The 24,949-nt window shown below is 49.0% G+C and overlaps 2 protein-coding genes across 3 annotated transcripts; one reads left to right on the forward strand and one right to left on the reverse strand.

Moving 5' to 3' along the window:
* Positions 1-760: 760 nt before the first annotated feature.
* On the reverse strand, positions 761-11,834 carry LOC101942217 (sodium-dependent phosphate transport protein 3-like). Of its 2 annotated transcripts, none has more exons than XM_024107686.3 (12): positions 11,636-11,834; positions 10,149-10,306; positions 8,878-9,083; positions 8,293-8,526; positions 7,926-8,013; positions 7,123-7,209; positions 6,103-6,221; positions 4,545-4,706; positions 4,051-4,183; positions 3,818-3,965; positions 3,290-3,380; positions 761-2,745 (listed from the first exon to the last, which is right to left on the reverse strand). In XM_024107686.3, exons 1-12 carry the CDS (start codon positions 11,755-11,757, stop codon positions 2,614-2,616), a joined length of 1,680 nt encoding a protein of 559 aa, XP_023963454.2. In that variant the 5' UTR covers positions 11,758-11,834; the 3' UTR covers positions 761-2,613. The 2 variants fall into 2 exon arrangements, with proteins under 2 accessions (XP_023963454.2, XP_008169233.2); XM_008171011.4 differs by having other exon boundaries at positions 10,149-10,387; positions 11,636-11,737.
* Positions 11,835-14,449: 2,615 nt separating this feature from the next.
* PPT1 (palmitoyl-protein thioesterase 1) lies at positions 14,450-24,916 on the forward strand. Its single transcript, XM_005302093.5, has 9 exons — positions 14,450-14,607; positions 16,768-16,877; positions 18,388-18,515; positions 18,985-19,055; positions 20,137-20,239; positions 20,344-20,434; positions 21,164-21,262; positions 22,200-22,271; positions 24,421-24,916. Exons 1-9 carry the CDS (start codon positions 14,496-14,498, stop codon positions 24,541-24,543), a joined length of 909 nt encoding a protein of 302 aa, XP_005302150.2. The 5' UTR covers positions 14,450-14,495; the 3' UTR covers positions 24,544-24,916.
* The last annotated feature ends 33 nt before the right edge of the window (positions 24,917-24,949 follow it).

Consider the following 24,949-nt stretch of genomic DNA (forward strand, 5'->3'; position numbering starts at 1 on the left):
AGGATGGCACTGAACTATGAATTTAACCACAACTCACTCGTGATGTGACTATAACTCCAAGTCTGGAGATGCCGCCTTCGTTCCGACGGTCCCTGGCAAACCCATGTGTGTGGAGAGTTTCTCAGAGTACCCACCTCTTGGTAAAATCTCTTGATTACTTTCCCTTTTTAAAAACTTTAATACTAGTATTTGGTTGTAGGAATGCAAAGATTTCCTGTGTATAGTGCAGGGGGAAGGTAACCAGTAAGGGATCATTTCTCCATCTACTTCTGCAAATAAGTTTTCAGACAGCCCCCCTCAAGCCTCAAAGTTTCCATAGCATGGGTAGCAAAACACTTACTTCAAGCTGTTATTCCAACACTGCAGTCCGTGCATGACCTAGAACGCCTGTCCAGTCTAATGGCGTTCCTATTCTGGCAGGTCGCTTTGCTGTTTGTGACGTGAGGCAGACAAGGCTGTCAAGAAGGTTGGTGATCCTGCTGAGGTCACAAAGTCGGCAGTGAAGGCTACTAAGAAGTGAATTCTCCTGCTACTTCTCCACTTGCCAGCTTGCTCAGAGGTACCAACAACAGCGAGTGCCCAAAGCTGTCTGATCACAGCTCTGTCTGGACTCGCTTATCCAGGACTGGGTCATGAGCAGTAAAAAACACACTGGAAGAGCATCCACAGGGAATGGGACTTTCACTCTGGTTTTTGGGCTGGACGTGTGGGGTTTCCTGACCTTTTTGGTGTGAATAAAACATTTCCATGACAGTCTGTCTAACCATTTCTGGTGTAAATAAAATCTGAACTTTATTTCCAGGGCTCACATTCTAACGACAGAAACTGGAAGTCAGAATTCCAAGCCAGAGGGCTAACCATAAATTTGGCTGGAACTCCAGCAAAGGGATTGTAAAACTAGAAGAAACCTCAAAGCTCACTCATGCCCTGAGCAGTTTAGCAACCTACTCAAATGCCTCTATGGAGGGGGACAAGTGAAGACTTTGCATTCTCTTCTGATTTTTATTTTTTTTAAATTGACATTCCCAACTAGGTTTCAAAAAACAAAACCAGCTCTTTCGAAAAGGGAAATTCGGTCACTTACCCCAGTTTCAATCTAATTATAACTTCCCGATGAATCTTAAACTGCAGCTTTTGCTACAAGCCATCACTCAACTGTGCTGGATTAAGTACATCTAGAAAAAGCAGAGATTAAGCTTCAAACCAGGTTTAAAGGCAATGTATGAGGCAGTGTTCTCAGAGTAAGGCACGGGTAAATGAGATACTCATTTTCTGCAGCGATTATCAGCTAAATGAGCTAGGCCTTACCTCTTGACACAGACGGTCACATATTCTCCCTTCTAGGGGCAGGGTTATCAACATTTCTGCCTCCCCCGCCCCTTATCCACTGCAAATTGCAGGCAGCTAATCCAGGAGTGCTTCATTTAGCAGAAGACAGGCTCATGTAAGAGTCCCCTGGACAAGACTCACCATTGCAGAACTCCCCTCCTGAGGTAGTGGGGCATCACAGCCACTTTGCCTTGATTTCCCCACAAGGTCTTTGGCCTTCTCCTGTTGTAGATGTGACCTGGCCTTCCTACCAGGCCCCTTTGGCCTCATCCAAAAACAACATCAAAAGAATCTTTGGCTCTTTATAGGTGGGGTCCCAGCAGCAACAGCCAGTCTAACCCCAGCTCCTGGTCCACCTTCCAGCCAAGGGCCTCTGGCAGGCGTCAGTCAGTTCCAGACCTCAGCTGCTAGGCTTCGTCCTTCTAAGTCCCTCCCACACCTGGCACAGGTGTAGCAGGGCTAACTGAAGAGGGCTGACTTGCCCCCCATCTCCGAGCCGTTAAAGGGGCATTCCTCCTGCTACAACCACTTGTAGCTATTACAGATCAGCTGGTATAATCATTGAACAAGGACCTAGCAGCTGTTATTCCAGTAGTGCTTAATCTCCTTAGGCAGGGCCTGCTAGATTGCAGAGGACCATCCAATTTAATACATGAATGCTCCTCGACTTCACCTCTTCCGCTGGATGGCCCATTATGGCTAGTCACACTCTAAAATACCTCACTTCTGTACATTCCCTATTAACCTGGCCAGAGCCTGAAGTCAAAGCCTTCACCCTCCCCCAGACTGGAACTCAGGCACCCATATATACCTAATGCCTAATGATACCCGGCACTTTTCATCAACTGATCTCAAAGCACTCTACAGAGGAGGGTCGTGTCATTAGCCCCATTTTACAGATGGGGGAAACTGAGGCACAGAGAGGGACAGTAACTTCCCCAAGGTCACTCAGCAGGCCAGAGGCAGAGCTGGGAACAGAACCCAGGTCTGAGCTGCAAGCTGATTTATCCACTAGGACACACTACCTCCCAAATCTATTGCGCACACACATGCATTCCAATGGTGCTTTGGGTCAAGCGAAGGCTGAGGAAGGATGTGAGAAAAGGGCACAGATTCAAGAGTTGGGTGTGCGGGTTGGGAAAACAAATGGCTCATGTTATTTGGGTATCCAAATAACTGGCTGGAACGAGAAGTGGGATTTCTTGACTAATCTATGTTCACTTGGGTGTTTTCCACCTCCTGCCTTGGTTACATATTCTTCTCCTGGCAGCATGCCTTGGCATTTCATTGGAGAGCAGTATCCTCTCTAGCCCAGTCCTGGATAGTTCCACTGCCAAAGGTTACATAGAACAGCAGGCCAAAGAGATTTAGGGCCGCTGACACGAAGAAGACATTCCTCCAGCCAGTCAGGAGGTCCTGGGGGGGTACCAAACAAGGGGTAATTAGTATCTCCATTCCCTCTTATCGCCACAGGAGAGCATCTGGGACTTGAACCCCAGCTTTCATTCAGCTAAAGACTTGCTGTACCAGTTCCCTGTCTAGCTGTAGATTTAACTCCTCAGATTCGGATTGGGAATTCCTTGCTTGCTACGCTGAACTCAAGCGGCTCTGTCATCACTGGGACCAAGCTTTCCCTATTGTCCAATTCTCCAGCAGTCTCCCCGCCCCCCGCCAGCTGTAAGTAGATCCAGGTTGGAAGCCCATGTCGGGAGGAGTCCCTACTTCTTGGATCATAAGAGCTTCTTCTCCATGACTTAGGTACTTGTTGGACACATTTGGCAATGTGGATGCTGCCTAGCACACGTGGGTTTCAAGAGCTTAGGCAGGGCTATGTTTTGATTCAGTGCAAAGAAACCATTCTTGGGCCAATCTGCTGTATTCAACTCCACTTTCTTTTCTGCCTATTCTTGTGTTAGGAGAAAGAGCTCCAATTCGGCCATCCAGAGAAGCCCTGAATTACCTGGCTGGTGAGGAACCCAACTGCAGTGGGAGCAATTATTCCTGAGACCGTTCCGAAGGTGTTTGTGACTCCCAGCAGAAACCCAGCGTATCTGGGGAGAAGGGAAGGGAAAATTTCCTGAGCAAGGCAAAGAGGGACTTGCAAGAAGAGAGAAAATTAGGTTTCAATTCCCTCTCCCCCAACCTCCTGGAGAGCTTCAAAGAGAGCAAGTGCCACCGGAATAAACTTGTTGTACACATAACAGAGTCCACCAGCTAGCAGTGGCTCCGCAGCTTGGTCCCTGCCTGCCCTCTCGACAGACAGTAAGAGCCTTTACCCACTGCTATCATTGGCTCTGAGCCTGCGCTGCTGTGCCTTGGTTTTGCCTGTCTGGCTTCAGATGCCACCAGCTGCAGAAGATCCGGGAGAGAAGAAGCAAAAGGCAGCTGAAGTAGTTGAGGGCTGGGGTGATGGACATGATATGGGCCAACATATTGGGCCCTGGAGCCAATCGGAGCAGGAGATAGAAGGAAGGCCTGGTGGTCTCACCTGGGAGCAATGTCGATCTGGTTAATGTTGAAGCCAGCCCCACACATGCTGATTACTGTCATGGACAATGTCAGAAAGACCACAGCTGCTGTGTAATCGCAGCCGACGTAGGACACGGCCACCAGGGAGATGGCTGGGAGCAACATCCCTAAGGAGAGAAGGGGACGTGGGTTGTGGCTGACCGGGCGAAGGTTTGTTGAAAGAACCTGGAGGCAGGAGGCACCTGTCCTTACCCAGCACCGAGAAGAGCTTCCGAACCGTTGCTGTGCTGAACATGTGCTTGGACAGGAGGAAGTCTGCCAACAGCCCCGACACGATGGTACCCAGCCAGTTCCCAACGTAAGGAAGTGCAGAGAGAAGCCCATTCTGTAGAGAGAAGGTAAGAGACTCGCCATTCTGCACAGAGCAGCGAGAGGGACCCCACCACCACCAGATCTGGCTGGATGTGCTCAGAGGGACCGTAGGGACTGCCAGACTGGATTGGACCTGAGGTTCATCTAGCCCCGTATCCTGTCTCTGACAGTGGCTAGCATCAACCGGCTGCTTTGGCGGAAGGTGAAAGAAACCTCCCCACCCCTAGTAGTCGGAAACTGGCCTAAGCCCTGAAGCCTGAGGTTTAACAGTCCTTCCGGAATTGGTTAGCATCAATTTTTATCCCTCTGGATGGCCCCATTCAGGAGACAGAGCGGCCCGGCGGTGAGTGATGGGGCACCACAGCAGAGCTCACCTCTCTGATGTCAAAGTGGAGCACGTCACTCATGTACGTTGGCATTGACGTCAGCAGCGTGTAGAACAGCCAGTCATTGCAGAAATAGGCGACTGCGATGGCCCAAAGAGGCAGTGATTTCATCATGGCCAGAAGTGGAAGGGAGAGTCCGTGAGAGCTGCCCTTGAAGGAAAGGCACCAGTTAGTACCCCTTTTGCGGGCTCCTTCTCCTCCTGGCTCTATCAATGTCCCATAGGCAGGTGGTCTAGCCTCTCCCTGGCCTCACCACCTCCTCCCAGAGTTTTAGCTGCCTGCTCTGTGTTGACTCCTGGATCCCGCTGTAACCCCTCAACTCTCCCAGTTGTGTAGTCTCACATCTGACATTTCCCAGACCTGCCACAGACACCTCAAATCCAACAGGCCGAGCTCACGTCAGAGCGCTAGGCTCCAGGTGCAGTCGGTAGAGTTGTACAGGCTAATGTCAGGGCTGAATTTTGCTCAATATATCAAAACTTCTCGTCCTTCCTCTTAGGTCCATTCCCCTCCTGTGACGGTTCGTGATCCAATTAATCCTGTGGCTCCCTTGACCCTCTCTGCCCTCTTCTCCCCTCACATCCAGCCCTGATAAATCCTTGTGCCTTTTCCTCAAGGATGCAATCTTCCCTCTTCATCCTTGCAGCTGATGCTCTATCCATGCCTTGGGCATCTCTCAGCTCACCTGTGCACACTCCGGCACTCAGTCCAAAACACCACAGCTTAGGGAACCTTCTTCTCCTACAGTTCTTACCATCACCCTCCTCCTCAGACCCCTCTGCCTCAAATTCAAGCTCCTTGCCCTCACCTCAGACTTCCCGCACAACCCAGCCCTGGCCTACATCTCCCATTGCCTCTGACTCCTCCCACTGCTCCCTCTGTTTCTCCCAAGCTTCATCTCCTCCCATATGGCTTCCAGTCTCCCATCACATGGAGCTGCCTCCCCCAGTTCATATGCCAAGAGACCTCCTTTGGCTACGACAAATTCCTCCTTAAAATACACGTTTCATGAACCACAGGCAGGCTGGTCTCCTCCCTGGCCCTGACTTTAGCCCCTTCCCATTGATCTCTTCTCTGATGTATCCTCTATATCTATGTCTGAACTAATCTGTAAGCTCCTTGGGACAGGGCCTTCTTCTGCCACAGACGTTTGCACTGCTCTGTAAATAACACACCCAACGGAACCCTGAAGATGGGCTCACTTGGAGAAGGTCTCATTGTCCTAAGCTCTGTTCAAAGGTGTGACAAACTGTGAGTCCTAAGAAAGCAGAACTAACAAGTTTACCCGAGGCTAGACATACATATTCAATTTTCTTACTAACTTTTACAGATCTCCGGCTGATGTTTCACCATTAGCTTAAGTGGACTCATTGTTTATGCCTTAATGTTCCTTTTCCTGACACCTGTATTCACCATTCCTTATTTCTGCTTAAAGGTACATACAGCATTTCTTTAATCCATTCTATTTTTACAATATAATTCATTCTACTTTCACAGGTGGGAATACAGGGAAAACTAGGTCAGAGTTAAAAGGCTTTCAAAGAACCTGATTAGCCAGTGATGACACAATGTACTCCTTCTCGCCAGCACTAATACGAGGGTGACATGAAGGATCTTCATAAACGAGAAGGAACCAGAACACACACCAAACGCAGCCAATGCCACCTATGGAGAAGGGGAACAGTTCAATGGCTCCTGTCTCGGATCTTACGGCAGCACAGGTGCGTAGATACCAACAGAGATGGGCAGGCAAGACACTGCAGCTCTGTGACCAACTGTCAGGTGTGAGGGTCTTGAAGGGAGGGGCAGGTTTGTTCTGCTGACTCATGCTGGCAGACAGACCAGGTGGGGCCCTTTAGTGCCAATCCACAGTATAAAAGGGTTTGTCCCCCCCCCCCCCTTGGGGGAAGGAGGAATTAGGTAGTTGAGGCAGGAATTTTTGCCTTAACACCAAACAGCTCAGGCTGTGGTTCATGTCTGGCTTTCCTTAGTGTGAGAAGGAAGGAAGTGCTGGACGGGGGAGAATTTGGGGCACTGCCCCTTTATATGTGTGTGCTGTGTGGAGGGGGGAGTGGGAAATCTGCCCAGTCACAGACCCCTCAATATGATGGTGCATTGCAAATGCCATAGACAGAGACCACTGACGTGGTGGAACACTCCTTCCTGTTCAAGGCAGCTGGAGGGGCTCTGCCGACTAACACATTCTGTACCTTATTGATGCCTATACTCTTATACTTTAAAATGAAAGGTGCCAGCCCGACAGCCCTGAGAGCTCTCATCCACAGAGTAGACACAACTCGGGCAGCAGCAACACAAGCCTCCTCCACACCGCCCAGCCAACGGACCTCCATCATGAGCTGAAGGAGAAAGAGGGAAGTCCAGCCCTTCTGGCTGGAGATGCTGATTGCGATGGTGGTCTCTCTGAAGGGAGACATTTCTATATTAGCAACTGGATTGAGAGCCCTGACTCCTCACATTGAGACAACGAGAAAACCTTCATACGCTTCGCTCTTGTGTGGCTTAACTTGCCAGTGAATCTGCTACAGTGGAAACCACGGCTACTCACCGAAGATGAAGAAGATGTAAGGCCACCCCAGGTACTGGCAGATGATCCCAGCTGCAGGGAAGGTGATGAAGGTCCCAAAAGTGCATCCTAAGGAGCGGATGAAGAGGAGTTCACAGCGAGGGGGTGATACAGTGGTGGCCACAGAAGATGACCTGGGCTTCCCAGTGCTTACCCCACACCATCCTATAGTAACTCTTCCTGCCCTATCAAGCCTAGGCTTGTGAAGGCTAGGGCTATAACAGGGTTTAAAAGAGACCTGGATAAATTCATGGAGGTTAAGTCCATCAATGGCTATTAGCCAGGATGGGTAAGGAATGGTGTCCCTAGCCTCTGTTTGTCAGAGGGTGGAGATGGATGGCAGCAGAGAGATCATTTGATCATTACCTGTTAGGTTCACTCCCTCTGGGGCACCTGGCACTGGCCACTGTCGGTAGACAGGATACTGGGCTAGATGGACCTTTGGTCTGACCCAGTACGGCCGTTCTTATGTAATCCAGAACTGAGAAGACAGGGTGGAGGAGAAGGTAGAGGGGATAAAGGAGGAGGTGATAAAGGATGAGGAGAGTGGAATATTGTGTAGGAAAGGGAGAAATAGCAGTAGAGAGGGATGTGCAGCCAACATTTCTTCATGAAGGACCTTTGGTCTAGAATCTGAAGGTTTCTGCAACTTGTAAGTGGAGCTGCTTGTCTGGAGTGTGGCGGAAGAAAAGGCAGCATCAAGAGAGCTCGTCTTTACACAGGAGGGCGGGGGGCTGGGACTACAGGGAAAGTTGGTTTGGCAGCAAAGAGTCACTTTCTCTTACCAGCTTCAGCGAGGTTCATGAGCCTGCTGCGTTCCAAGGGGGGAGCCCATTTTGCCCAAAGCGTGTATTGGGCTGGAAATATCACTCCCTGCCAAGGAAAACACAGCAGTGCGTGAGCACAGAGGGGAGCGGGAGCTCTGGGAGCGATACCTGGGGAAAGCATTGGCAGACCTCATGATCTTTCACTGCTATGACCCTTGCTCCACCCTTCCCCCCACTTCGGTTTGTCATCATCCCTTGCTTGTACGCTCTTTGGGGCAGAATCCTGACTTGTTAACGTCTTCTGCAATGCCACGCATACAGAGGTGGCTGCACACGTAAACCCAAAAGCCGCTGAGAGTCAAGAGCTCGAAAGGGAAGGCCCTACCTCTGCCATGCCCAGCAGTGCCTGCAGCCCAATGAGGTACGCTGCTCCCAGGCTAGCTGCCAGCGGCACGAGAAGGGTGAGAGCCGAGGTAGAGAGCAGCCCGTAGCCCAACACTAGCTTCCCTCCGAACATTCCCGACCAGTATCCGCCGAGGAGCTGGGTGAAGAGGTAGCCGTAGAAGAAGGCACTGAGGATGACGCCCTGGGTCTTAGCGCTCCAGTCGTACACGGGGGCCTGGAGGAGACAGAACTTGCTTGCATCAAACCGGGGAGACAAAACCAAGGACTGTCCCTTGAGGGGACACTGCAGCAACTTTAAAACCCAGCCCAAGAGAGAACCATTCTCACAGGCCTGGACTCCTCCAAGAAGGGGCAAGTGGCTTGTATGCACAGACCTGTCACCAGTCAGGTGACCAGCGCTCTCCTAATTACACTGACTCCTTCGTTTAAACACGCGTGCAGTGGATACAGCCCCAAAGCTCCTCTCTGAACAGCGCCTCATTGCTGCCGAGTTGGTCCACAGTGCAAAGCCAAGGGGTAGAGCCAAGTTGCTGGTGAAAGGATCTGGCCCTGCCTTTACACTTACTTCTTGGGCGAATTCTCGGTGGGAGTCATTGGGCTGAGCGTGGGAGCGATTGGGACACACGTCCGCGGAGATATTGGGCAGGCTGCCCGGGTTGGTGCCGTTCGTCATGGCTACGATGGCGATACTGAGATTGACCCGGAGTGAATACACCATGAAGAGGGAGAAGTGCAGGATGAGAGCCAGGCTGTAGCGAGCTGAGCAGAGGCCTGGGGTGGAGAACAACCAGAACAAGCCAGAGACGGTCAGGTAGGCTGCAGACTAGCCCTGGAGGTGCCCCCTCACCCCTGGCTGGGAGGGATCTCCAGGCAGTGGCGCTGGAACAGTTTTTGGAGAGGGGGTACTGAGCTTCACCCCTCTTACGCCTGTCCGCGCCCTCACCGCCCCCTAGAGCTGGGGCCGGGAGCTGGGCTGTGGCTCTGGGAGGCGGGGACACGGACAAGGGTAAGGCGGCGAAGGCTGGGGTCACAGCTAAGGGTGGGTGCGGGACCAGCATCCGGGACCCTGGGGCTGGTGGCCAAGCAGGACCCCGGGCCAGCAGCAGAGCAAAATCTGGGCACCCCTACTTCCTGCACCTATGTCTCCAGGTAGCCCCAACAGTCTTCTTATTTCAACCACAAACCATTCTCCTCAGAGTCTTACAGCTTGGACAGGGCCATCCAGACCCCACTGCCCACACAGCTTTACCCCAGGGCATCTCTGGCCAGACCAAACCTCCTGAAACCTCACTCTGCAGTCACCCAGCATCATTACACACACATCCCCCACCCAGTGAGGTGGGAGAGAATTTCCCCTTTGCTGTCTCCAGAGCAGGCCAGCCAGGTCAGGGCCAGGACTCTTGTTGAAGTAGAGAATTACTTCAGGGTCAGTGCTGAGAACTGGTCCAAGTCCCAGACATCCTCTTTTCTGTTTGGCACTGATCTGGCATCCCTACTTTATCTACCCAGCTCCTGAAGAAACCCAAGAGCAGTTCAGGAGGGGGCACACACATTCCTGAGCACAGAGGGAACCGTGTCCTTTCAGGAGAGGGTTCCCTCCCACACTAATAATCCACTTTACCAGCACTGATTAATCCTCAGAAGCCCCTTGGGAGGGTGCTGAGCTTTACCATCCCCATTATACGGGGGGGGGGGGGGGGGGGGGAACTGAGGCACAGAGAGGGGACATGACTTGCCCAAGAGTCAGAGCCAGAATTAGAACTCGGAAGTTCCTGGGTCCCAGTCCCATGTTCAGAGCACTACATCACACCTCTCGTTACCCTCGAGTAGATTTACCTTTCCCAAGTGATAACTGTTGGTTGAGCAGAGGGGAAGCATCTTCCTGATCTGACTCTGGGCAGGCCTCTGCCTCGGCGTTCTCAGCGCTTTGCTGCATTCTCTCCTGTAAGCAAAGCTGACACCTAGTCCTCCTCCCGGGAGCGTCTCCACAACTTCTGAAACATGAAGAGTCTTAGACATGAGTGAACCAAAGGCACGGGGACCATCTCCTCGCTACCGACCTCCTGCAGTTCTTCCTACAATGCAATAAGCCCCATCGTGGGACCGCTGCAGGATTGTGGAATATGAATATACTACCCATCTAGTGCAGACGGGACACATTTTAAGAACAATGTGATTTACAACGATATAAATCAACTTCTAGGCCTGGTCTTGTGTGGTCCTTCCTATTTTTGCCTTTGATCGTCACAGCCTCCCAGTGGGATAGAGAGCCCTATTTTCAACATGGCTGGATGCTGTTCCTTACTGCAGATATTCCTCACTGCTCAGAGAATAGCCTCCCCCTGCACCCACAATCTACCCTCACTCCGTAAACTGTAAACTAACGCTTGTTCCAGAGGGCAGCTGCCAAGCCGAAACATTCTTTGACACATAGAGATAGAATCATAGAATGTCAGGGTTGGAAGGGACCTCAGGAGGTATCTAGTCCAACCCCCTGCTCAAAACAGGACCAATTCCCAGACAGATTTTTGCTCCAGATCCCTAAATGGCCCCCTCAAGGATTGAACTCACAAGCCTGAGCTATCCCTCCCCCCAATAAGCAGGGATCCTAGAAATCCATTTGCTGCAGAAAAAGACACGGAATGTGTGTTTTAACAGAGAATCTTTAGCTTTTACATTTTGTGAAAAAATAAAAACATATAGAGTGGGAACCCCGATTATCTGATCTGATTAGGGTGTCCAGACAGCAAGTGTGAAAAATCAGGACGGGGTTGGGGGGTAATAGGAGCCTATATAAGAAAAAAACTCAAATATCGGGACTGTCCCTATAAAATCGGGACAACTGGTCACTCTAGATCTAATTGAGCCTGGGGCCAAATCGGGTAATCAAAAAGTTGGATAATCAGGAGAGTGGGCAGGACTCCGGCTGTCAGCCCTGGGCAGCAAGGCTCAATTTGTCAGCTAAAATATTGTAAATAATCAATAAAACATTGCGTTCAACTGATACCTATATATATATATTGTGGTTAGGGAAGCTAAAGTTCAGTATTTCATTTTAATAGCGGGAAAACATGGATTTTTATGGTTTTTGATCAGAGAATTTTGGTTTTTTTAATCAGGGAAAACTAGGATCCCTGTAGATAAGTAAGATGTGTTAGGAGCGGAGAATTGCCGTGACAAAGAGAGAACCCTCCCAGACTAAAATTCCACCTACAACTACATAACTGGGCAGCTTCCCCCCACCCCAAAGTGAAGCAGATTGGCCCTGATTTTCTGAATTAACTGCAACTTCTCTAGCAATCAAATCCAAACAATCAACTCACAGATGAAGCAGAAGCAGAAACCTCCTCTTGTTTTTCAATACAGGGTGTGGGAACTCATTCCTGCAGGGATGCCACGAATTCAGATTGGGAACAAAGTGTGAGTCACGTGAGAGGCAAGCCATGTGACAAAATAAGTTTGGCAAACACCAGCTGTGCTATTTAACTCCTTAGTAGGCCACTGACACCTGGTTTTTAAAATCATTTTAGATTTAAACTGTTAGTAAATTGGAGATGGATGACTAAAAACAATGATGATGAAACAATGTTTCGCCACCATTAGTTAAGACAAGGAACAGCCCTATGGGGTACCTATTTGTGACGGGTTGGATCACAGAAACCCCCTTGGGAGCTGCCAACAGATGTGCAAAGACTACCCCTGCTTCTGTTTTCCCTGCCAGCTCAGGACTCCAGCACCCTGTCTTGCTGAGCCAGACACTCCTGTTTGGCTCCAGACACAGACCCAGGGTCCGAATCACTTGTCCCAAAGCTGCAAGTTTACCTGAAAACAGCTCGCAGTAGCGTGCTTGTCTTTAGCACTCAGATGCCCAACTCCCAATGGGGTCTAAACCCAGATAAATCCGTTTTACCCTACATAAAGCTTATGCAGGGCAAACTCATAAATTGTTCGCCCTCTATAACACTGATAGAGAGATATGCACAGTTGTTTGCTCCCCCAGGTATTAATACATACTCTGAGTGAATTACTAAATAGAAAGTGATTTTATTAAATACAGACAGTAGGATTTAAGTGGTTCAAAGTAGTAACAGACAGAACAAAGTAAGTCACAAGCAAAATAAAACAAAATGCGCAGACCTATGCCTAAACAAACTGAATACAGATACTTTCCTCACCAGTTCCAGAATGCTCCCTTCTACAGGCTAATCTCCTTTTAGCCTGGGTCCAGCAATCACTCACACCCCCTGTAGTTACTGTCCTTTGTTTCAGTCTCCTTCAAGTATCCTGGGGGGGGGGGGTGGAGAGGCTCCTTCTTTAGCCAGCTGAAGACAAAATGGAGGGGTCTCCCACAGGTTTAAGTAGACTCTCTCTTGTGGGTGGAGACCTCCCTCCTCTGCAAAGCCCAGCTCCAAGATGGAGTTTTGGAGTCACCTGGGCAAGTCACATGCCCCTGCATGACTCAGTCTTTGCATTGTCCACATGGCATCTTGCATGTCTCCAGGAAGACTTCTCATGTGGATTGGAGCATTCCAAGATGCATTGTTCCCTAAGTGTCTCCTGATCAGGTACTTAACCTGGCAAATTCCTTCCTAAAGAAGCTGACCAAATGCCTCACAAAGCTTACTTAGAAATCAGGCAAGCATACAGCCCATATTCTTAAGCTTGAGTAGAAAATGATATATACGTACAAATAGGATGAATAGATATAGTAGATCACAACCCTTACGGAGATATGTTACATGGCACAGGCAGCATAAAACATATTCCAGTTATGTCATACATACATTTATAAGCACCCCCTCCCCATACAATGATGATGAAACAATGTTTCGCCACCATTAGTTAAGACAAGGAACAGCCCTATGGGGTACCTATTATCCCAGATTTAGTGGAGGAGAAATTAAGTGATATGCCCAAGGCCACAGAAGGAGGCTGTCTCTGCCTACCATTGTGGTACTTTAGAGCTAAATTTGTTGGCCAGTCTTGGGTTCTCCTAGAACTCTTCCTGTCTACACACACATATAAGTAGCCTTTAAGTGTGAAAACAGACTATGTGAAAATGGGACCTTCTTCATTAGAACTGCATGTATTCAGTCATAGCTACTTACTGTGATGACTAGCAGGGACTCTGCTGGCCACATGTTGCTCTCAGTGACACTTGAGCAACCCCAGGGCTGCTAGTATATTTGTACAGGTGTAGCTGATTGGAACCCCGTCACTCACCCAACTTATGATATACAAGAAGCTCCCTCTCGCTGATGACTGTCTGCTAGCGTGTTTCTAATGGGTTTGCAGGGCACTGGCAGCCATGGAGAGGCAGTTTTAATAAACATAAGTCTAACTCAATAGGGGATTCAGGCTCTTACAGAAGTGGAGATAGCGTTGGGGTTGGGCAGGGACATGCAATGGGATGAGGGGCCTGGTCTGCATTAGGGCTGGAATCCCAGCAATCCCTCAGCCGCCTTTTTACTCATCTGTATGTGCCCTCCCTTGGGCAGGGGCTGAACAGTCTCGGGGGTGTGGGTATGTGTCTATTCACCCTGGTACTGGCCTGCCTCTCTTCTCCTGGTGATACATCACTCTGAAATCAAAAGGCACTTTCCCTTATCTTGCTGTCAAATCACACTGAGGACAGCCTCTGCCCCCATGGCCACTGCAGCCCCCTCTTCCCATGGCTCCATCATCTCCCCTCATCATCCCCGGTTACTTCTGCAGCCCCCTCTCCCCACGGCTCTATCACTCCATGGCTCTATCACCCTCTGACCCCCATTGCCCCTCCATCCCTGCAGCCCCTCCCCAATGGCTCCATCATCTCCCCTTTCCTCCCATGACCTCTGCAGCCCCCTCTCCCCATGGCGCTATCACCCTCTGACTCCCACTGCTGCCCCACCACCCCTGCAGCTCCGTCCCCTCATGGCTCTATCTCCCCTCATCATCCCCGGTGACTTCTGCAGCCCCCTCTCCCCATGGATCTATCACCCTCTGACCCACATTGCCCCTCCATCCCTGCAGCTCCCTTCCCACATGGCTCCATCAGCTCCTCTTTCCTCCCATGATCCCCTGTGACCCCTGCAGCCCCCCAGTCCAGGGCGCCCCTCCACAACCAGCCTCCTCCCAGCTGCCCCGCCCACTCTCGGCCCCAGAGCCCCGCCCACCCGCTGCCGGGTCATGTGATAATCCAAGATGGCGACGCTCAGGCTTGTGCCGGTGGTGCTGTTCACCTGCCTGCTGGTCGGCGGGCGCTGCTCGGGGCAGCGCGCGGGCCCGGTGCCCCTGGTCATGTGGCACGGGATGGGTGAGTGCTGGGGAGAGGCCGCCGCGAGGCTGGTGCTACCCCCCCAGGTGCAGTGGGGGGCGGGTTGGGAAGAGGGCGCTGCAGGGCTGAGGGCGGGTTATAGGTCTGTTGCTGCCCCGCCAAGGGATGCAGGGGTGGGGGGTCAGGCTGATGCTCTCAGCCCCAGGACTGCAAAGGGAGGGCCTGGGGGCTCTTGTCTGACCAGTCTCCCCGCTCTTATTCCCCCTCCCCGCCCCCAGAGAGGAAGCTGGGGGCGGAAGCGGTGTTTCCGTGCACTACGAGCCTCCTGTGCAGTGCAGCCTTTGCAGTTCTCCGCGGTGCTTTTTACTACTTCCCCGCTGGATCTCTCACTTCCCTAATCCCAGCTGCTGGTTTAGAGACGGTGCCTGTGTGCAGAGCGTGCTTGCCTTGAGAGATCTTGGGATCTTACATGGGGAGGGTGGAAAGCAGGTTATTAGCCAGTGTGCGCACAGGTCCAAACAAGTAGCTGTGCTCTCTGCCCTAGTGACTTCACTTTTGGCCACATTTCAGATTGTCTGGAATAAAAAAAACAACCCACATTTATCACATGACTCTCATTTAACTGCCAGGAGGGTGATACCACAGTGCAGGCAACACCCTTTCCTTGTGAAATGGGGGATGGAAGAAAGCGAAGTAGTGATAGATGTGTGGGAAGTTGGACTGCGAATGAAGGATCAAGGTGACTTCTAAAGAGTTGAACTACTCTGATGCCCAGCACCCTTTGGGAGAGTTCCCTACTCAGTTATCTTCGATTTTAGGCCCTGTCTACATTATGTATCACATTTAAACATGGTTGTGATCCGGTCATGTGCTTTCTTTTTGCCTGCAGTTTCACAAACCAGTTTTAACGTGGTTATGTTTTGTAGCACTGGCAGGATTTTAAATAAACACCTTGATAACTTGTTTACAAATATCATTATCCGCACTTTTCAGATGGCAAAACTGAGGCAGGTCTCTGGTAGAGCTGGGGAATCCAGACTCCCAGTCCAGTGCCCTCTCCATTTGATCATGTTGCCTGCATTTTTTCTTATTACCTGAGATGATAAGCGTTGTAAAGGATAGTTCAACCTAATAATAGTAATAATGCTTATTGCTTTTATAAACAGTAAGTAATCCTCACAACATCCTTGTCTAGATATTAGCCCTGTTAACAGGGAGACTTGGGCACAGAGAGCCTTGCTCAAGGCCTTAAAGAAAGGCAGTGTAAGAGCCTGGACAGAAATTAGGTTTGGAAGGATTAGATTTGTATTGGTAAGTGTTGGTAGACACCCATTTCACTGTATGCACAAAAACTGACGAAAAAATATTTCCATAAATGAGAACTAAAATTTACAGATAGACAAAGTAAGAAAAATGCTGCTTTGGAACTTGTTAGAGATTGAAGGGTATTTATCTGGTATATTTTGACATGTTGACACTTGGTTTTAATGGTTATAAAGCTTTAACTTCGGAATCTCAATGTCTGTCATTAACTGATTGACCGTCTCCAGTTGTCTTTCCCCCCCCCCCATAATTTTGCACAGCTGTGAACATTTAAATGACTAAAGATCTAAAAAAAGCTTAAAAATAAACAACGACATTGGTCAAAATTATATATACAAAAATTGAATTCTGCCACACTCAATTCATATGTAGGAGTTCCTAGCTCCTCAGCTTGCACCACTAGACTATGCCTCTGGAAGTGTCTGGGCCAAAGATACCACAAATAAGATATTCCTGTGGGAGCAGGGTACTGAACCGCTGTAGCATCGTGTATAGACTGTTTTGTATTCAAATGGTAGTTCAGTCAAAATGGAAAGCATCCATAAGGATGGGAATAAGGGAAAGGCCTGGAAGGCTGGGTGAGAATTCAGCGTCCATGCTGGCTTTAATATTTTGATAGTCTAAATCAATGTCATGAACTTATTAGCAAGAAAGTGAAAGGAGGCCACCATGGGCTGGAACCAGGAAGTGCATTCAAATGGTTCATTTACAGAGGAGGCTTTGTGCAATGAGCGTGAAAATTTGCTGCTTTGACACTTGACAAAATGCATGCTGCTTTCCCTGGTGAGGTTGGAAGTTTGGTATTCAGCACCTCAGCCATCAAGTGTGCGATGGTTTTATGATGTTTGATGAAAATTTCCCTTATCCTTTTTGCAGGAGACAGCTGCTGTAACCCTGGAAGCTTAGGATACATTAAAAAAATAGTGGAAAACAAAATACCAGGAATTTACGTTCTGTCGCTACAGATTGGACACAACGCGGTAGAGGTAAAGTCACAGTTATCCTATGTAAAGCTTCTGCTTTCATTGAGTATTTCTGGTTAGTGATCACTGTGCACTCTTAAAGGTGCTGTAAATAATGTCCAGTCTCTGCTTTTGACGTAGATCCATAAAGACACAGACAGAGCTTTCACTATTACCTTTTTACTGTATCAAACATCTTTGTCTTGGAGAAACTGACTAAGTCTAGTTAATCACATGTTGAAGAAAACTAGGGATGTGACAAATCCCTGATTCAAATTGGATTCATACCCAAACCCACTGATTAGTGTTTTGAAACCTCTACAGCAGGGGTGGGCAAACTGCGGGCCGCATCCAGACGTTTTAATCCGGCCCTTGAGCTCCCGCTGGGGAGTGGGGTCTGGGGCTTGTCCCGCTCCAGCTGGGGAGCAGGGTTGGGGCCACTCTGCGTGGCTCCTAGAAGCAGCGGCATGTGCTCCCTCCAACTCCTATGCATGGGGCAGCCAGGGGACTCCGCGCCCCATGCTGCCCCTGCAGCTCCCATTGGCCGGGAACCGTGGCCAATGGGAGCTGCAGAGGCAGCACCTGCGGACAGGGCAATGCGCAGCAGAGCCGCCTGGCCATGCCTCTGTGTAAGAGCCGGACGGGGGACATACTGTTGCTTCCGGGAGCAGCCTGCACCCCCGAGCCACCCCTCCATGGCCCAACCCTGATCCCCCTCCTGCCCTCCAAACCCCTCGGTCCCAGCCTGGAGCACTCTCCTGCACCCCAAACCCCACCAGCCCCAGCCCAGAGCCTACACTCCCAGCCAGAGCCCTCGCCCCCTACACCCCCTGCCCCAAGCCACCTCCCACACCTTGAACTCCTCATTTCTGGCCCCAGCCCAGAGTCCACACCCCCTGCCAGAGCCCTCACCCCCTCCTGCACCCTAGCCCCAATTTTGTGAGACCCGCCATACAATTTCTATACCCAGATGTGGCCCTTGGGCCAAAAAGTTTGCCCACCCCTGCTCTACAGCTATTAGCTATGTGATGAGGTCCCATGCTTTTTAAGGGAGATATTTGTCCCTTCCTATTTATTAAGCTAAGCGCATGTTTTTATTTAAACTCTCATTTTTATATTGTGTTTTACTAGTGTAACAAAGCTATAGCCTGGCTCCTGCACCTGTATTGTTGACTGTGCTATATATGGCCAAGAGGCTTATATTACAAGCTATGTATTAGAGTGTAGTTCTAGTAATAGCTATCACAATAATGGGTGACATGTCTTGTTACCTGGATTCATAGAGGGTGCAGGTAAACCTTGGCTTTGTGGAAGTCCAGGGAGGATCCAAACTTTAATAAAGGCAGGGGAAATATGACAGCTTACGGTTGGGCTGGGAGTTCACAAAGGGAGTCTCGTAAAATTGGGGCCTACCTATAACTCATGGAATTTAAGGAGAAATCTTAGTCCCTATGAAGAACAAGAAGATTAAAATTAACCTATTAGCCCATTGCAAAGATAATTTGCCCATCTGTTTCTCTGGCTTATTCCTCAGGATATGGAGAACAGCTACTTCATGAATGTGAACAAACAAGTGATGCTGGTTTGTGACAAACTCGCGAAGGACCCTCGCTTGCAAGGAGGCTACAATTCTATGGGATTCTCCCAGGGAGGCCAGTTCCTGTAAGTTTACAGTTGGATTTAATTTAATTAATTTATTTTTGGGCAAATGTTTTAGGTTACAGAAGTTCAGGTGGGAATCTCCCTCTCTCCCCAACACCTTCCCACAGGGCTCAAAATAAAATGTAAATAAGTGTTCTCTGGGCACGAGGATACATTTATTTTAAAATGCTTTATTCGTATGAGTCTTTCTAAGAACTGTACAATTATGAACTAACCATCACAACACCTTTGTAACACAGATAAGATTTCTTCAGATGGGGAAACCGAGGCACAGGGCCGTTAAGGGTAATATTTTCAAAAGCATGTAAGTCCCCTTGATGGGACTTTGGATAACATTTCAAAAGTCCCTAAGTAACTCATTTAAAGCTGGTCGCAGGCAGAGCTTGAATGTGGTTATTTAAAGTGCTATATACAAACAGCCCAGCATCTGTATAGGAGGGGGAAGCTAAACCCTCTCTCTTTTCCCCAGGAGGGCAGTGGCACAGAGATGTCCTTCTCCTCCAATGTTCAATTTGATTTCCATTGGGGGACAGCACCAAGGTAACTCCCTCTTTGGTTTCTAGAGTCCTCTGTGTCATCCCTGCTTCCTAAACCTGCATGTAGTGAATGGAGGGGGAGCTGCTGATAGGATAAAACAACCCCTCTTCCCCTGCCCCCAAAAGCCCCCCACAGAAAGCCTCTTTTTGACCTACTTTCATTTGAAATAAAATAACTGGATACTTTTGCCTTGTCTCCTGAATGGATTTGATCACTAGGCGAGTGCTTGTTGTGTTCTGGGCTGATCTTGAGTTAGGATTAACATCTGTCAGCAAACCTATTAAAGTGGTTCCAAGCTAAAATAGGGACAGACAAATGTCATTCTTCAGGATGCAAACTGGCCACTTCAGGGGTCAGGAAGGAATCTTCCCAATGTATGTGACTATCCAATTAGCCAGGTAGCTCCCTTCTACCTACGTCAGAAGCATTGTCGATTGGCTAGTGTTGGAGCAGATACTGGACTGCAGAGAGCAATAGCCTGATCTGGTGTAGGAGCTCCCACAAAACTAAATTTATTGAGATTGGCCAAATAGTGATTGGGTGACAGGGACCTGAAGCTATCAGCATTTGAAGTATTAAACTCCACAGAGGGAGAATTATTATTCAGGGTGGTTCAGGGAGGTAAAATGAATGATAAGGGGATGAAATTCAAGACAGGAAAATGGCTAAATACCAAGGAAAACTTCTGCCACTGAGAGCTCCAAGACAGGAATAATCTCCCAAGGGAACTGGTGGCAGCCCCATGGCGTGAGTTTCTGCTTAGTGCACTCTGCCCAATATGCTGCCAGGAACAATAGTGTGGCTTCAGATCACTAAAGAGCTAGGAGGCCTTTCCATTTATCTGTATGACCATCTTCTCCATAATGATACCCTCTGCTGGTCAGCTAAAGAACATTGAGTTCTCTCCATGTAATAGTGCCTTGGGGGCAGGCTGTCTGTAATGGGATTATAGGATTAGAGACATCTGGATTCCTTGGAGTAATTCCAGTTGCTGTGTCAGGAGGAGGTGGTTCTTCTTTGTGGTTGCAATTCAGTGGCTTTCAGTGCTGACCATTGACTAGAGATGCACAACTTGCTGCCCCAGGTGTGTTTGGCTTTCCACGCTGTCCCGGGGAAAAGTCCCGCATCTGTGACTGGCTCCGAAAGATGCTGGACCTTGGCGTCTACACGAAGGTGATTCAGGAGCGGTGAGTATGTTCGGCGGGGGACCACGCCGACTGCAAAGGCTGAGGTGAGATGCTCCTTTGGCCTGTGTGTTTCCAGTGTGAGCTTTATTCTCTCTCTCATCCAGCCTAGTGCAGGCAGAATACTGGCATGACCCCGTGAAGGAAGATGAGTACCGGAAAAACAGCATCTTCCTGGCTGACATCAATCAGGAGAAGGTAAGGGCAGATGCCATGCTTAGAGTTCTGAGCCTGGCTTGTTATTTGGGATGGCTGAGATTTTCTTCCCTTCGTTGTTTTCATGGCTGGGGTCTTTGAGGTTTAACTCTTTAGTGGTTCTTTCCCTTGTGGTGTAGGGATGGCCAAAAGGTAGCACCCTTCGTCCCGGTGTGTCTGGTACAGTTCCCAGTGCTCTTGCAGATGTTTTTGCTTGTGGCTGTCTGCACAATAGCTGCTCCACAGCACGGCAGCAGAGTGGTGACTGCCTTCTTCTGTGTAATCAGAATCAAGATTTGTATAGCTCTCCATTTTCAAAGCAGATTGAAGTAACCAGTTAATCCCCACAAACTCCCTGTGAGGTGGGGGTGGGTGGGTTCCCCATCTGTGAAATGGGATAAGTGACATCATCATAGGAAGTTGGTGTCAGTGCTGGGATTAGAATGTGGGGATTCCAGATTCCCAGTCACGCATTCCTAGCGTTGTCTTGTGCATCTGCCCTGACTAGCCCTAGCCGAGATCATGGGCTGTCCTTTCCCTGACGGGGAGGAAGGCAGGCACTGCCGTGGCTGGGTCAGGAGCCTGGCATGCTGAGAGCAACAGCCCAGCTTCAATGTGTGACAAGTATGTCATCTGTTTGACAAAGTTTGTGGCTGCCCCCATCTCAGTGAGACTCCAGACTGCCTTATTTCTGACAAGATTCCATCATTTTTGTTCTGACATCTTTCCCAGGGCATCAACGAGACCTACAAGAAAAACTTGATGGCTTTGAAAAAGTTTGTGATGGTGAAATTTCTCAATGACTCTATGGTAGACCCTCCAGCCTCAGAGGTGAGCAACTCCTCCAGGTGCTTGGGATAAGGCAGTGAGACAGGAGCTTTCACTTGCTAAATGCCTTTGTCATTGTCTAGTTTTATGAATGGTGCCCAACTTTGAATACAAATCAAGGATGCAGTAACCAAAACTGGATCCACTAATGTAGGTCCAGCCAGTTTCACAAATAAATTGGGCAAAAGAAAATCAGAAAAGGGACGGGAAAATGGTCTCGGTGTGGTCAAGATGCTCCAAACCTTGTAGGTGGCGATAGAAGGTCTCTGGCAGACATCCTCAGGGAGAGAAATTCTTCAGACAGGATCCTTGCACCAAAAAGTCCCTGTGATGATCCAGATCTGTTAGAACCACTGTGTGGAGATCAGACAACCTGACTGGCGATAACAGCCTTGGATAGCTATGGTGGGAGGAGAGTTGCTCAAATACATCATGGTCTAGATTAAGGCTGCCTTGTATCAGATTAAGCACAGATGAGGGTTGCAGTGAACCTTGTTCTAGTACCTTTAACTTCACCCTACCATGACTCTGAAAGAATAGTGTTCGTTTAGGGGTCAGACACAAGGTGGTGGTGTTGGAATGTACAATACCTGATCATTTATGTTGGCAGTGTAAGCCTAAGGATGAGCATTTCATGCTCTGAAGAGTTGCCATTATCTATGAGATGCTAGGTAAGGACCGTATTGGCCCTCAAACTTTAATTGGTTTTGTAAATCAAGGGTTCTTCAGATGTTAAAGTTTCTGTGCTGCCCTTTGATAGCAGGGCTCTCTGGGGTTTATTCAATCTGAAGAAGTCATTGGTGGATTCAAGTAGGGGCAAGGAGCTCCATCTCTTCCTCAGTCAGAGGAACATTCTGTCCAGCAATAGGCCTCAGTGGTGAGATGTAGAATAAGCTCGTTTCTACAACAGCTCTGTTGTCTCCTTGTTTTAATTCTATAGTGGTTTGGATATTATAGAAGTGGGCAAGCCAAGGAGACCATCCCCCTGCAGGAGACCTCGCTGTACACAAAGGTAAAAAGCTGGATCTTCTATGGAAGAATCTCCCGTCTCCATAGGGTTGCCAATTTTGGTTGGACATATTTCTGGAGGTTTCATCACAACATCTCGTCTTTAATTAAAAATTAATCTTTAATTCCTGGAGACTCCAGGACAATCATGGAGGGTTGGCAACCCTATGTCTCCACTGTAAGTAGTTTAAGCTCTCCCCAGGAATCTTGGCAGGGTTCCACTATCTAGCCTCTCTCTCTCTCATCAAAGAGATCGCATTTTGTATCTGAACTTAGTTCCCATGAAAGGAAAAGGCTGGATCTGCTGATTAAGCACAAGAAAGATGCGCTTATCCTCCCAAGTACTGTTTCCCCCATTGAACAGATAGGGAACTGAGGAACCTCAGTACCTCAGGGTCCCACAGAAATGTGTCAGAGCAGGGAATTGAACTCCGGTCTTCTGAATTATAGGCCAGCACCCTGACCTAGCCTTTCTCCTCCAGTCTCTGCTGGAGATAACTTAGCTGAAAAGTACTTCTACGGAGCAAAGTTAGGCCTTTGGAACAAGCCAGGTAGCACCGGATGAGGGTTTATTTATTTATTTTAGAGAGTCCCTGGTATTCATATTTCACTTGGTATGGCTTGCACAATTTCTTCAGCCTACACCAGCTTAAAACGGCTAGGCTACCACTATGTGCTTCATGCTGATCTTGTTTACACTGCTCTAAATCAGGAGTCACTCCATTGAAGTTAAAAACCGATCTAAAAGTGGCGCACACTCTACCAGCTGATTACAGCCTCATGCACACGTTGGCCAGCTGGGTTGCCTCTCCCTTTGGGTGTGAGATCCTTTAAGTGTGGGAAATGAATGAATGCTTCACTGCAGCAACCCATGAACTTGGCCCATGGCCTTCCCACCAGGATGCAGGGAACGTTGTGAGAGCCCTTGATAAAATAGCACTGCATCCTCAGCCTAGCAGGTAGTTTTGAGGCAGGGAAGACCTGGTTCCTGGGGCCCGTTCTAGTCCGGCTTTCATTGCACTTATACAGTTCCCTTCTTTTTAAATAAGCTGTTGAAAGCTCATGCTTCTCACAGCAGCCCATGCCCCATTTTCCTAGCAGGGCAGTTGCATTATGCCGTGTAATTCCCCCACGCAAAGGAAAGGGCTATTTCCATACAGCCTGAACTCCAAGAGCTGTTGTAACTGACCCACACCTATTCTCAACAAAACATTGGTCTGTTCTATTGCAGACTCTAGTAAAGGGCTCCCCTGCTTGGCAAGGATGATGGGGGCCAGGGACAGCACTTGAATTCCAGAAAGAGACAAGGGGAACTCTTGTAAATAATCAACGCCCGGAAGTGAAAAAATAGTAAAGAGTAGATGCTAATGGAAGATACGGTGGGATCCACACTAGTTGTAGATAATTTTGGTGGTGGTAGAATTAAAGGGTCCAGGACAGGAGGGCATGGGTCTGTTATCTGCTGTTACTCTTGTACAGGGGTGGCCAAACCATGGTTTGCGAGTTGCATGTGACTCTTTTACAGTTAGTGTGGCTCACAGAGCCCCCCATTCTCCACCTACCGGACTGGGGCAGGGGGAGCTCGGGACTTCTGCCTTGCAGCAGGGTGGTGGGAGAGGGGCTTCTGCCCAGCAAGGCAGGGGGGAGTGGGGCTGAAGCCCTGAGTCCGGCAGGTGCGCCCCCAGCTCTCAAACTTCCAAAGATGGTCGTATGCGGCTCAGAGGATCAGTAAGTTTGGCCATCCCTGCTCTTGTATTTCTGTATCACAGTCTTTTCCTCCAAAAGTTAAATGGGAGGCACTCTAGCTACACTGAACCAATCTGAACTTAAGTCCCCATTAGAGAGACGAGAGAGATGTGGTAATATCTTTTATTGGACCAACTTCTGCTGGTGAAAGAAAAGTTTTTGAGCTACTCAGAGCTCTTCTTCAGCTTTGTGTAGCTCAAAAGCTTGTCCCTTTCACCAGCAGAAGCTGCTCCAATAAAAGAGATTACCTCATCCACCTACGCTCTCTGCTATCCTGGGATCAACATGGCTACAACACTGCAAACCATCACCTAAGTCCCCATGAAAGTCAATGGGACCAAGGTGCTTTGGAAAGTTATTTAAGCCTCTCTGGTAGCCTACTACATGCTGGTCTTCTTCTCTTGTAGGATCAGCTGGGGCTGCAGCAGATGGACAAGGCAGGAAAGCTGGTATTCCTGTCTGTGGCAGCAGATCACCTTCGCTTTTCTGAAGAGTGGTTTTATACAAACATCATCCCCTTCCTACACTGAAGTCGATGTGCGGCAGCAGCCTGACAAGAGAAGGTGACTTCCTTCAGACCAAGCTCCTGATACAAGGCGGAGGAAGTCACCCTGTTAAGAGTTCTAGCTTGGATCCAATTGCTGTAGCTAACAAACTAAGCTGCCACTTACTGCGTAACAGCACGTCCCCCATACAAACCTGCCGCATGGTAGGAGGGCTAACCAAGTACTTAAGGGCATACTAAGTCTGCTGGTTGTTGTCAGAGTGCATTAGAAGTGGCATGGTTTAAATTTAATATGCTGTAGCATATGGTCCCAACCCAGACTAGGTTTCTGTGTTAGCAAGTTTTGTATGGTTTTCAAAGAAGCTAATGTAACTGCACCAGTCACTTGCTGGAATATAGTTCAGTGGTTTTCAAATTTCTTTTCTGGCGAC

This window comes from Chrysemys picta, chromosome 23, assembly GCF_011386835.1.
Source record: "Chrysemys picta bellii isolate R12L10 chromosome 23, ASM1138683v2, whole genome shotgun sequence".
Taxonomy (NCBI): Eukaryota; Metazoa; Chordata; order Testudines; family Emydidae; genus Chrysemys; species Chrysemys picta.

Coding starts and splice junctions, on each gene's coding strand:
- LOC101942217 (XM_024107686.3), bottom strand. CDS start 11,757: ATGGCTTGCCTCTCACGTGACTCACACTTTGTTCCCAATCTGAATTCG. Junction 10,307..11,635: donor TTTCTGCTTCTGCTTCATCT/GTGAGTTGATTG, acceptor TTCATGTTTCAG/AAGTTGTGGAGACGCTCCCG. Junction 7,210..7,925: donor CATGAACCTCGCTGAAGCTG/GTAAGAGAAAGT, acceptor TCCGCTCCTTAG/GATGCACTTTTGGGACCTTC.
- PPT1 (XM_005302093.5), top strand. CDS start 14,496: ATGGCGACGCTCAGGCTTGTGCCGGTGGTGCTGTTCACCTGCCTGCTG. Junction 21,263..22,199: donor TAGACCCTCCAGCCTCAGAG/GTGAGCAACTCC, acceptor TTAATTCTATAG/TGGTTTGGATATTATAGAAG. Junction 22,272..24,420: donor AGACCTCGCTGTACACAAAG/GTAAAAAGCTGG, acceptor CTTCTCTTGTAG/GATCAGCTGGGGCTGCAGCA.